The sequence below is a fragment of the Pseudophryne corroboree genome, chromosome 3, assembly GCF_028390025.1.
Source record: "Pseudophryne corroboree isolate aPseCor3 chromosome 3, aPseCor3.hap2, whole genome shotgun sequence".
Taxonomy (NCBI): Eukaryota; Metazoa; Chordata; class Amphibia; order Anura; family Myobatrachidae; genus Pseudophryne; species Pseudophryne corroboree.
This window is the reverse complement of record NC_086446.1, coordinates 535,720,520-535,734,489: the sequence shown is the minus strand read 5'-3', so window position 1 is coordinate 535,734,489 and position 13,970 is coordinate 535,720,520. Positions and strand designations below refer to the sequence as shown.

Genomic DNA, 13,970 nt, shown 5'->3' with positions numbered 1-13,970 from the left:
GGTTTGCAGGGATAGGTTAACTCAATTCCAAAGGGTCCTAGGTGTCCTTGCTTAGCTTCTCACTCTCCTTAGGGCTCCTCCTTTGAGGTAAAAAGGTAAAGATTTTTGCACAACACTTAAGGTTACGGGGAAAGCCATCCGTATGCTTTACTCAGCAGATAAGCAGTTATTGACTATCAAGCTTTCCTTTTAATGCATTTAAGAGTCAAAATATCTATCTCTCCTTTCCTCCTATTGCTCGGCAATGTTTAATGTGGCATGTTAACCTCTGATAAATGAGACACTCCTCTCCTGTCTGGAAATAGGTTGGTTAAATACGTAAAAGGCAAATACCACTGACTAATTACAAAATCTCTTGAACCATAAGGCTCGGACTTCCTTGCCAGTGGCAGTTGCAGAGCAGTCCATTATTCAAATAGGTGAGCCACACCCAGCGACGTATGACCGTGTTTAGAGGAGGCAGTTGATATGGTTCCCCTATTTGAATAATGGACTGCCGTGCAACTGCCACTGGCAAGGAAGTCCAGGAACAGAGCATTGTGTCCTCCTCCTTCCACGACTTCGTATCGCCGGCACCATGCATTCTTTATAGCCCCGGCTGGGTGGGCTGTCTTAACTCTCCTCTGTGAGGGGGGGAATTCCTAACAATCACTCTGAACTAGCAAGACCACTCTTTTTGATCTTCAGTGACTCACTTACATCAGGCATGGTTCCCAAAAGCTGGCGTATAGCAGAAGTAGTGCCAATATTCAAAAAGGTAAGTAAAGCTGAACCGGGTAATTATAGACCAGTTAGTCTCACATCTATAGTGGGGTAAGTACTGGAAGGTATTCTAAGGGATAGTATACAGAAATTCATTGAAGCCAATAAGGTTATTAATGGGAACCAACATGGATTTGTGATGGATAGATCATGTCAAACTTACTAGGTTTTTATGAAACGGTTAGTGCGAACCTTGATCAGGGTAAGGAGGTGGATGTAATCTTTTTAGACTTTGCTAAAGCTTTCGACACAGTACCACACATGAGACTTATCTATAAGTTACAAGAACTAGGGCTAGAGAGCACAATATGCACTTGGGTCAGGAATTGGTTAGATAATAGGGAGCAGCGCATTGTGGTAAATGGAACTTTTTCAAATTGGACTGAAGTACTAAGTGGTGTGCCACAAGAGTCTGTACTTGGACCACTATTGTTCAACATCTTCATTAACGATCTAGCAGTAGATCTAGAGGGCATGGTGTAAATTTTTGCAGACGATAACAAATTGTGTAAGGTTATAAATACGGAGGGAGATGCTGAGTCTCTTCAGAACGACTTGGTAAAATAAGAATCGTGGGCAGCAAAATGGAGAATGAGCTTCAATACCGACAAGTGTTGGGTAATGCACTTTGGAAGCAATAACATAAATAACACCTGCATACTAAATGGGGTAAAATTAGGGGATTCTGTACTGGAAAAAGACTTAGATGTTCACATAGCAAACTAAGCAGCAGTACCCAACGTAGGATTGCAGCAAAGAAGGCTAACTATGTATATAGTGAGGAATTGACGCAAGGGATGAGAGTGTTATACTCCCAGTATATGAATCCCTAGTGAGGCCACATACTGAATACTGTGCACAGTTTTGGGCACCATACAACAAAAAGGATATCCTGGAACTAGAAAAGGTTCAGAGGCAGGCGACCAAACTAATTAAGTGAATGGAGATGCTGGAATACGAGTAAAGGCTTGCAAGGCTAGACATGTTTACACTGGAAAAGAGGAGACTAAGAGGGGACATGATCAACATCTACAAATATGTAAGAGGACAATACACAGAGCTCGCGCGGGATCTGTTTTTGGTAAGATCAACGCAGAGGACACGTGGTCACCCACTTAGGTTGGAGGAGAGGAGATTTTGCACACAGAGACGTAAAGGTTTCTTCACAGTAAGGACAATACGTATTTGATATTCCCTGCCTGAGAGAATAGTAATGGTGGACTCGGTCAACACCTTTTAAGAATGGGCTAGATAAGTACCTAATGGATAAGGATATACAGGGTTATGATGCGTAGTTACGCACTATAGATATAAAAAAAAAAAAAAGAGAAATAAACACAACGGTAGACATTAGAAACAGACAAAATTAGTCCTAAAAATGATACAGTGTAGGAGACTACAAATAGGTTGAATTGGATGGACAAATTGTCTTTCAACCTTAGAAACTATGTTACTATCTCACCCCTTTTAACCCTTTTCTGTTTGGAATTTTGAAAAATCCCTTCTTAGTGGGTGCCCACATCACAAAAGCAAGCTACTGTCCAAATGTCAAGTTCCTAGTCCTTATGGTTCAAATGTTTGAAGGGGGATAGGTTTTTAAAGATTCACTTTGGAGCAAGCAACTGGAAAAATCATAAAAGGGTGAATTTCATTTGTGGAAAAGTTCAAATTTGTATGACGAATTGCCAAACTGTGATTTTACATTCCGTAAAAATACTATTTTAATAAACTGTGGTCATACAGCGTTTCTCCAATTGTTTTAGGGCGTCTATAATATATTTGTATTAATTGTATGTGCCTTTAATACAATCAAATGAGCAAGTACACCAAGTAATTGGTTAAAATCTATTACCAGCAAGTTTTGTATAAGTTTCCCACAATGTTTTTCTGATGGGGTAAATTTACTGAGGTGGGATTTTTTTTTTTAGAACTGGTGATGTTGCCTACAGCATTTATCTTTTATATTCTAAAGCAGCTAGATAAATGTTAAGTAGAATCTGAGTGGTTGCTAAGAGCAACATCACCAGTTCTAAAAAAAAAAAAAACTCCCACTAGTAAAATTACCCCGATGACTCTTGTCTATTCAGGGCTGTCTCTATACAGTTTGGCTCCCAGTACGAACTGTAAAAAATGCACCCCCCAATAGACATTCTGAAATGCGCCCCCCCATATACATAAACTATATTGCACCTCCGAGGGGTGTGGCCTCGTTAAAATGACCATGACCTCGCTAAAATGGGTGTGGCTTCACAGGAAAAGACTACCTTACACTCCAGTTTTTGACCCTGCACCAACAGACCTCGGCCACTACAGGAAAGAAAAAAAATCCACCATATTAAGCCCCACACCGTCATGCCCCCTGCACCATGTTATGCCACACACCGCAATGCCATTGATATATTATGCCCTATAGTAAAGCTTCTAATTACTTTTAAATTAACTGCTCTTTTCCAGGGGTTTCATGCTCTGAGTGTCATGCTCCTTGCCAGGGGTAATGCTCGTTGCTAGGGGTGTATACAGTCGCTGGCGCCAGGCCGCCAGCACTGCTATTCTGCTCCCCATCTTCTCGCCCATAGTACTCTGCTCATGGGGGGGGCGGGGGGGGGGAGTTTTGTGAAATAAGGTGGTTGCATCGTGACGTCACAACAGCATCATTTTGTGAAACTCCGCCCCCTGAGCGGGGTACTGTGGGAGGGAAGAGGGGGAGCAGGAATGCAGCTAGTAGGCGATTGCACAGCTCACCTGCCGCTGGAAACAGCACTCTGTCCATTTGCAAAATGTATCCATGTGGCAAGTTTATGTGCCTGGTACAGTATCTGTATAAAAGTACTGAATCTCATTCCTGAGTAAATGACTAGCCCCCACAGTCCATGGACAGCATTTAAAAATGTCTCGGATGTGCAAAACCACTGCCCCATTTCACTAAAACTCACAAGCATACGCCCACCTGCTTTACTTATGGAGTCTATACATCAGGACTATTTTTTTAAGCGGCCTATTTATCAATGTGATTTTTGATAAAAGTAGGCAGAAACCACAGTATCACCGCTATGTGGGTAAACCGCTTTATATCTATGGAGACGTGGTCGGAAAAGAGGAATCAGAAGCCTCCGGCTGGCCCCTGGAGACTGACGTGCTCATGCACAGTGTCATATTCCCTGGAGGAGTCTTTCAGAAATGTGAGAGACCCTTCTGATATGCCAGGTGTGTAATTCAACTCAAAGGGACAACAATTAACGCTTCAGCTGTCCCTTCAAGTTACCCTTAATACATAGCACTGATATTTTCATTCAAAATGAATACAGTCATCGAGATACTGTTAACATTTGTGGCAGTACTGAAATTATTAATACATATGCCCCTGAGGGGTTTACTCATGATGTTAATATTAGTAGGATTGTTAGTTTTTGTTTCAATTGCGTTGTACAGCATTTACAACCTATTCATCAAGCTAATTTTCTTCATAAAATTACGCAGAAACTGTAGTTTCTGCATAATTTTAAATGTTGTTGCTATGTACTAACAGCCTAATGCTGGAGATTTCAGATATCTTGTGCAAAAGGTGTATTAGCACTGCGGGTCGCAGTCCACATTATTAAAGGGGACTGTGGTCTGACTCTTATGTACCAAACTGCAAAAAAATTATAGTTTTAAGAATTTGGTCCTGTTGGTTTACGCTATCCTCAGTTGGCAAATAACGCTTTATACCTATGGTGGCAATCTCGCATGTGCACGGTGTCAGTTTCCGGAGACTGAAGGAGAGGGATCGTAAGAGCCTTTGCTTCCAAATATGCCTGAGGATGACGCAAACCAGCAGGATCAATCTTGGTTCATAAGGATCAGACTGCAGTACCCATTGATAATAATGGGAACTGCGTCTGCAGCAGTAGTTAGCCTGTTGCAGGATATGTCTGTGAAGTCTCCTACATTAGGCTGTTCTTACATAGCAGTGATATGTAACATTATGCAGAAAATGCAGTTTCTGTATAATTTTATGGAAAACCTGCTTAATAAATAGGCCTCTTAAGGCGTTATATTGTTACATGTATTGTGATTTAATTATTTCAGTAATAAGGATATAGCATAACAACATCCACGGGGGAAAAGGGTGTCCTGTGAGCAGGGACTACTCCTTAGCCACCCGTCATCAACAATGTTGCGTCCGAGAGATAGAGAAAAACCTTTCTTCCTCTCCCAGAGTCTCCCATAAACACCCTTACATATGTTTTTAGAAACATATTTAAATGTTTACTTTCTTTGTCACTTCTTGGGTGGATTTTGAAAGAAGCTACATAGATACATTGTTCAGTGGGTGAGGTGTAATCCTACCTCTGCAGGTTTATATCCAATAGGTGACTTTGAGGTACCTTCTGGCTTCCCCCACCTGCGGCGTTAGTTGATACTGTAGTGTTTTGTGTGATTTATTGTGGTAATTCTGGAAATGTAACCAACAACTGTCATCAGTGATTCCTCATTACCAGGACCACACCTGGATTTATAGACCCTGGCACTACTACATATGAAACATCAGTGATTCTGTTTACCTCCGTTCTTGCTAATTCTACAATTGTGAGGACCAGCAGGCAGTAGCATCCAGCTGAAATAGCTCCAGTATTAATAGAGCTGACACATTGCAGTAAAGAAATGCATTCAGTGTGTCAGCATGGGAGCAATTGAGCTCTATTAATGTCAGAGCCTTTTTTCAGCTGGAAAAGCGCTAATGTTAAAAATCCCCATCTGACATCATTGTAACTGACAGCAAATACAAGTAAATTGGTTTCTGTGACTTCACAAAGAAAGGGTAAGTACCGTAGTAAGAGGTAGTGGACAGACTGACTGGTGATATTGGTAGAAAACGTGTTATGCTGCAGTAGGTATATCTTACAAATTACACTGGCTGATAGCACAATAGATTTGCCAGCCTGTATAGTCATGGGTTGGGTATAGCTTACCGGTGCTGTGCATCCTGGCGTTCAGCATACCGACCGCGGGATCCCAGCTGCAGAATGCCGACGGGGGGAGGGGGCCCAACAAAACCCCATGCAGGCTCATGCGCTCACCACAATGTGGGCTCTGTGGCAAGCTGTGCTCGCCACAGGTTCTATTCCCACTCTATGGGTGTTGTGGACACCCACGAGTGGGAATAGTTCCTGCTAGTCGGCATTTAGAGGGAGGCGGGATGTAGCTATCGGTATTGTGACTGGCGGTCTCCTGCCAGTGTATTTGTGTTTAGACAGCAAATGATGATATGTGTTGTTCCCCCCCCCCCCCCCCTCTTGATTCTATTTTTGCTGTTTCTTCTCTGCCAGGTCCAGCATGTAAACACAGGCACACACGCAGAGTCATATGCACAAACTACCTTGTTGGCTTCTGTCCAGAAGGTCCTATATGTAAATATGTACAGTAAGTTTCCAACTTTACAGACCCTTTCAGCAAAAGATTTGGTAGCTTAATCATATCTTTGCAAATATATGCAACCAAAATCTCTATTATGTAGTTTTCAAATCTTATTTCTGATACTTTTTTAGTGTGCAGGGGGACATTTTTTATTTTTCTTGTTTAGAATAACCCCTCCTTTTCATGCATTTGAAAAGTATTACTAAATTGATTGAGCAGCTACCATGTTATATTGTTATGAGAAAAAACACTTTGTGGGGCCCTTGAAAGTAGAAATGTACAATTATGTTGAAACCAGCTATTTAAATAATGTTAACCCTAGGAATCAAAATTTGTCAGGTTGGTGTTCATAAAATATATGAGTAAGACACAGAAGATTCATTGTGGGGCGCAAAGTGCCAAAGTCAATCTGTTTTTCAGTGTGGCATACTTGCCTTGTCTTCTGGGAGAGTGGGTGGATCTCCCGCATCTCATCCATTTCCTAGTCAAGTTGGGAGGATGTGGAGACTGAGCCAATATGACACAGCTTGCATCATTTTAGCTCCACCTCCTCCCAGCCTAATGATTTGAAGAAACCGGTCACACCCCTAAGCGGTCATTTGCATCTCCTCTCCATGCTTGTCCCGCAGAGGAGAAATTGAATAGATGCTGCTGTCTAGTTTCACAGGTCGGTTTCTGTTGGCTGAAGGTAACAAATAAATAAATGTGACCGTCACCAGTTATTTCATGTCTTGCAGCCCTAAAACAGATTTGGTTCTTTGCAGTCCAGACCACTTGAAGGTTGGTGATGTATTTAATTAAGCATTCATTTCTCTAGCTCCCCCTTCTCTAGATGCACATATTTGTTTGGTATTGATCTGTTTGGCTCTAATTTTGTTTCTGTAGTATCTCTTCAGCTACTGCTAGACTATTATTTCTGTGTATTACATGTGTATAATTCAAAATATAAATCTATTTAATTCAATATCGTACCAAACATAAAAGCCAGCTCTGTGAGTGCTGGAGGTAGCATAGGAAGTAAGGGTTTCTAGATGATTTTGGTGCATGGGGGATGCACCAAAATAATAATTAAAAAAAAAAAAAACCCTTGCTTTTTATGCTACGGAGTGCAGTGTCATGTTAAACAGAGCACCTCATTAGCTCCATCATGAAATATATGTCTAGTAATGTATTTGCTAGCAAAGGTGTATGTACAGTACTATAGTAATGAGGGTGGGGGGATGGGACCCAAGGCAGGGAAACACTCCCACCGGCAACCACCCCCCAGCTGTACCCGCTGCTTACCCTCCACCCCAACGAGGCCAAACACTGGCAACAGGAGGCGTCGGAGGAGGGTACCCACGCAGTAGCGGGGAGAGAAGACTCCAGGCTGCCGGGGATGGAGTGCAGTACGTCCTATACTGGCGGCTGTGTGATGTCCCGCATGCGGCTGCGCATGCATTTCCCCCTTCTCAGGCAGCACTGGGACTGTTCCAGGCAATCTGAAGCCTCTGCTGCTGCCAGGAGAGCTGCTGCTGCTGGTGGTGGAGGCTAGGGAGTTGAGGCAGCAGTACCAGAGAGGTGCAGAGCAGGTCTGGCCGGGGGGACCCTTAAAACAGTACCCCGGGCCTCCCCTTAATCCTGCTCTGCTACCAGACTTGAAACTGCTAGCTATATGGTGAATGATGAAACCCCTCCCATTATCGGAGAGGAATCACAATTAATGTAGATATGTTAGCAAGAACTGACAGTTCAATATCAATAGGGGAACCTCTGTGCACTGTATATCTCGTAGTGGGGCTGGTGTATGTTCCATTATTACACAAGACCTGGGAGCATAGCCTTAATATTAGTGTGGGGTGTGGTATAGATATAGACGCTCTACAGTTATTAGGTAGACCAGGCATGTCCAAACTGCGGCCCTCCAGCTGTTGAGAAACTACACATCCCAGCATGCCTTGACACAGCTTTAGCATTCTCTGACAGCAAAGCTGTGTCAGGACATGCTGGGATATGTAGTTTCACAACAGCTGGAGGGCCGCAGTTTGGACATGTAGACAGTCAATAGGTCAACACCATATGGTCGACATACATTATGTCGAAAGATACAAGGTAGATAGCACAAAAGGTTGACACCGTCAAAAGGTCGACATGGAAATGGTTGACATAAAAGGTCGACACAAGTTTTTATGGTGTCATTTTGTATTTTTCATCACCCGTGACCCCAATTAGTGGTAACGTAGACTCTCGCAGGCTCGCCATGCTTCAGGCAAGGTGCCTTGCTCCACTACTACTGCGCGCGATACAGGTTACTATTACCAATCGTAGTCCACGTGGATGGTAAACCAAGCAAAAGTTGGGGGGGGGGAAAAAAGTTCAAAACTCCAAAAAAACTTGTTGACCCTTTGAACCTGTTAACCTTTTGACCTGTCTACATTTTAACTGTCAACCATAGGATGTCTACCTATTGGCTATCTGTCCATAGACCGGATAGCAATGTGTGCAGGGGACCAGACTTGCTGGATGTGAATATATCAGGGGCCATGTACATACAGTATAACTACCATGGGTGAGAATGGTCAGAGGTGTCCAGTGGGGAACTCTGCAGTGCTGGGCCTCCCTTCCCATACTGATCTCTTGCTTTGCTGTCACTTGCTTGTAAACTTCTATATTATATTTTTCTTATAATAAGCAGTAAGTTACTCCTTTCTAATATAAGTACTAAAAGCTCCCTGTGGCCACATGGTCATGGAACTTTCTGTGGCTTATGTTTTTGTAATTTGTAGTAGGGGACCATTATTTCAAATATTATAATTATTATTAGTCATGTCTTGGGTTTGCCTTTGTAGCAATTCCTTGTATTGTCCTGTAGCTTCTGAGTTTCAAACTGTGTTCCTTTCTTATTTTTTTTTTTTATTTTTTTTACAGCATGCTGCTGCTCCCCAGAGGGTCACTGTACCGTCCCTCCCCTGTGATCCAGAGCCTATTGTAAAGCACCAGGCCTTCTTGATGGAGCTCCCACATCTCTCACACCTGACTGTAATTAGCATGATGCATGAACGTTTCAGAAAGATGCACGAGACTTCCTGTGGGGGTCTGCGTCCGCTGGAGCAGGTCACTTGTTTTAAGGTAAGAGCATGTAATCTGCACTTACATCTGCAGACTGGTTGGGTCAAGAATAACTTGCAACAAATTAGTGCTTCTAAAAGCTCACAGCAGTATAGTGTATTTTGGGAGAATTGTACTGAACATGGGGGGTTACTACCAGGGCCTAAAGGGGGCAGTCCCAGTAATGACATGAAGGACAACTCGCCTGTTCAGCATCTCATTCTCCTATCCGTACTACCAGCTCTCCTGTCACTAATGCCCAGACTCCTCTCTTCCTATTCTATTATCCATACTGCAATCTAGGCGATATACAGTATGTGTGTAAGACAGGTAAAAGCTGGTCAATTCCATTCAACAGAGGGTAGAATGGCATAATGTGAACTAGGGGCACAATCTTAGTACTCATTGTTCACATTAACAAAGCATTATCACAGTGAGTAACCCTTTCAAAATATATGCTCCAATATATTCCAAGATTATTTGTATCAATTCATTGTTTCTTGCCAGCTAGGCAAAATTGTAGCATAACACAGCACCATAACTAGACATTTTGGTGCCCTATGCCAGAAAGCGAAATGGTCTCCCCCCCCCCCAATATTTAAAAGGGACAGTGTGTGTCGTCTAACTGTATATCTAGAAAATAAAAATAACTAAAAATTCTTCTTACATGAAACCAGAGAGTATACTGCACTAACCCTTTGTTCTCTAAGTTCTAGGGTCCAAATCAATTGTATCTGGCCACTGATCATGATTACATGAGCTAGGTTGCCCACAGGAGGGTAGTGGGCCAACCCTGTGCTCCGCTTGTCCAGCCCCAGCAGTCACTCACCAGCACATTCCCCTGCATTTTAGCCACCTTGATCATCAGCTCCTCCTTCCATGTTGGCTGCTCCTGGTTGTGTGCTGGAGAACTTCCCGGATAGGTCACCTGACACTGCATCAGGCTGCAACACATTAGTGAGGCAGATTTGATAGTTACCACCCCTGGTGCTGTGATTTGCAGTATTACTGACCTCAGTGCAACACCACCCCCAGCTCCAGGCAGTTTCTAACTATCTCAGAGGGAAGGCTGAGCTCACAGCTGCCGAAACCTCTTGTCTCTCCCTGACAGTCCATGTATTTCCAGTGCAATGTCGCAGATTTGGTCAGTTTTCACTATAAGAATGATTAGGGTGTGGTGGCCATTTTGCCTTAAATTTGCTCATGCCCAGAAGAAAACTTGCTGTCACACCATTTTCCCAGCAACCTGCACAATAGACTCTGGCACAGCAACAGGGTCTATTCACTTGCGCTGCAGGCTAGAGAGAAGAGTGTGTGTATGTGTATAATATATACACACAATAGGCTTTAATCAATGGCAATCAAACATGGCACGCAGGGTGCCTGTGGTGTGTGACCACAGTATTTAAATAAAAAAAATTATACATAAATAGCACTCCCCAATCACCAAACTGCTTTTTACTTAAATTCAAGGAATGTTTGTTCCAGAATATTGCAGTATCTTGTTTAGTTGACCAACCATGTCATGGTCTTCCTTTTCTGGCCAGTACCTACACTGACTCTAAAAAAGATTATTGCTCTGCATCAGGTCTCGTACATATTGTATACACGCACTTACTATGTTTATATATACGAGGTCTGACCATTAAGTCTATGAACTCGCGGTGAAAGTGCTACATACCTTGTTACTGAATATCACGGTGGTCTCCTTCAAAGTAATCCCCTTGGGAAGCCATGCACCAATACTGGCACCTAGTCCACCCTTCAAGTCAATTTTGTAATTGGTTTTAAAGAATGGCCTTCAGAGCTGCCGTCCTATTACTACTCCTGATGTCATCAATATGCCTTCCTTTTAATATTTCTGTGATGTTCAGAACCGAAATATGTTATTGGGGGTTAGATAAGCTGAATAGGGAGGGTGTTCCAAAACAGTTATTTGTTTTCTCGCAAAAAACTCCCTCACCTGCCGTGTGAGCCAGGTGCACTGTCGTGATGCAAGAGCCATGAGTTGTTGGTAAACTTTGGGTCATTTCTGTCTAACTTTTTCACGCAGCCTCAGTTAAGATTCTCCTGTTTCTCTGTCTGTCTATGTTCACTTAGGGGTACATTCAATTAAAGTCTGTTCCATTCCGATATGCATTTGTCGGAATGGATCCAACAAGGGCTATTCAATAGCGGGGAGACGGGGAGAACAGCGGCTACAGCGTAGCAGGAGGATGGGGCACCGCCGCCAGACCTCACAGCAGCATCCACCCAGACTCGCTTGCTGGAGCCGGGTGGATGCTGCCGTGAGCGGCAGCGGTGCCCCATCTTCCTGCTACGCTGATGTAGCGCTGCTCTCTCCCGTCTCCCCGCTACTCTCCCTCGTCTCCTCCTCTCAGCTCCCTCATCTCAATCCAACTTTTTTTTAAAAAGTCTGATTCAGATGGTCGGAAATGGGGCCAAAACCTGTCAGATTTGGCTCCGTTTCCGACACAAGCATGCGGATCGGCGGCTATTCCGCCGATCCGTGTGCTTTCCGACAAGTCGGAATTCCCGACTTGTCGGAAAATTCTGGGGTGTTGAATAGGTCGGAACCCCTTTCGACCTAAAAAAGTCAAAAACTGCTGACAGTCAGCCGGCGATTTCACGCACTATTTGATGAACTTTTGCAATGTTTTCTCCAGTTCTGCTCGTTTCTTGCCGTCCTGATTTCTCATAGTCTGTGACACTTTCTCTTCCCTCGGAAAACCTTTCACCCACCTGTAAACTGCTGTTTTCTGATTTAGCATTATCCCCAAAAACTTGCACTAACAGCTCTCTAATTTGGGATCCGGTCTGAAGATCGACAATGTTTAGGTCGACCACTATAGGTCGACAGTCACTAGGTCGACATGGATGGAAGGTCGACAGGGTTTCTAGGTCGACAGGTCTAAAGGTCGACATGAGTTTTTCACATTTTTTTCCTTTTTTTGAATTTTTTCATACTTAACGATCCACGTGGACTACGATTGGAACGGTAAAGTGTGCCGAGCGAAGCGGTAGTGGAGCGAAGGCACCATGCCTGAAGCATAGCGAGCCATGCGAGGGGACGCGGTGCACTAATTTGGGATCCCGGTCACTCTACGAAGAAAACGACACCAAAAAAAAAAAATCCTCATGTCGACCTTTAGACCTGTCGACCTAGCACATGTCGACCTAGAAACCCTGTCGACCTTCCATCCATGTCGACCTAGTGACTATCGACCTAGTGGTCGACCTAAACATTGTCGACCTAGACACTGTCGATTTGATGAACCCCACCCCTCTAATTTCGCTTCCGCTCTTGGCAAGTTTAACAAGAAATGTTAAATCTTCATTCGTAACTCTAATTCAAGCTTTGACATTCTCGTGACAGAACACCAAAACATACACAAGGAAGTAATAGACTCCACTCAGGAAGAGACTTCCGTAGATCAACAACACAGCTATGAAACGCTGACATGCCAACGTCCTCAAACCATACTGAGGTCAAGTTCTGCCACGGCAAGAACATGGTGGCGAGTTCATGAACTTAATTGCAAGACCATTAATAAATAAAAAAAATCCCCTATTAACTTCAGTAAACCACAATACAACATTATTGCAGAACCCCATAGTGGTAATACCCCACACAATATTATTAACCAACTCACAATAACACTATTACACCCCCAGATGATGATCTATATACCAACCCCTTATAACACTAAAAAAAACAAACAAACACATTAGTAAAGTAGCCAGATATAAAGAGTACTTGGTGTGGTGGAAGTAATATTCCTTTATCTTCTGGCCAATGCAGTGCGGAGACCGGGGCCACTATGCCAATAAGTGCAGCAAGAGCCGTTACACTGTCCTGATGAGGAGGTGAAGAGGACACCGAAGGAGGACTGGGTGCACAGATATCACCAAGCCTCCAACCACGTCTGTAAGGTTTCTACACCACTGTGGGGTGAATTCAGACTAAGGTCTCAATTCAAATGCAACAGTGCTCTAAAAGACAACATTTGCAGGGACATGTTCAAATTTTAGCACTGAAACTTTTCAACCTCAAAGATTAAGTAGCCTAGAAGATAAGATATTCCTAGATCACTATATTGTTAAGCTATGCATTGAATAAAATAATACTTTGATCATATTGCAATGGGTAATATGCATATCAATGGGGAATGTACATTCTATTAATGGTAAAAAACAAAATACATAAACCGAAATGTCTGCTCTCAACCCCAGTACAGTGTAGGTCTGAGCAAAAGTCACTGATTCCTAGTTAATTTTCTGAAGATTGTTCAGCACACAATATGGCATATGGATGCCTATGCTCTGAGGAGCAGACGGGTAAAATGAACCTTCCCTCCCTATGTAAAACAACATCTTTAAACATTCATAATAATATGTTGATAATGAGTCGTAGAAAATACAAACACGTGCTGCTTGGCACCAAAAAGGAATAAAGCTGCGCTGGCTGAACTAGATAAATCATAATTATGGGAATTATTCTGACATGTTTATTTCATCTTAATCTAACCCAGGGCCAAGGGAGTGACTCATTTATTTTGTAGAAACCAGCGCTCCTTTTTTCTTAAGATACAGGGGGAGATGTACTAAGCAGTGATAAGAGTGGAGAAGTGAGCCAGTAGAGAGGTTGCCCATGGCAACCAATCAGCTGCTCTGTATAATTTTATAGTATGCAAATTATAAATTTACTTCAGTGCTGATTGGTT

The 13,970-nt window shown here is 43.0% G+C and overlaps 1 protein-coding gene across 2 annotated transcripts in view; it reads left to right on the top strand.

The window, feature by feature from the left end:
• The window catches only part of CPSF4L (cleavage and polyadenylation specific factor 4 like), a 33,959-nt gene extending 20,575 nt beyond the window's left edge, over positions 1-13,384 (top strand). For both annotated transcript variants that reach the window (XM_063963662.1, XM_063963661.1), the window contains 4 exons: positions 6,072-6,165; positions 6,897-6,939; positions 9,067-9,267; positions 13,049-13,384. In XM_063963662.1, coding sequence (XP_063819732.1) covers positions 6,072-6,165; positions 6,897-6,939; positions 9,067-9,267; positions 13,049-13,117 — 407 coding nt within the window. In that variant the 3' untranslated portion in view covers positions 13,118-13,384. The remainder of the gene's footprint in view (positions 1-6,071; positions 6,166-6,896; positions 6,940-9,066; positions 9,268-13,048) is intronic.
• Positions 13,385-13,970: the final 586 nt, after the last annotated feature.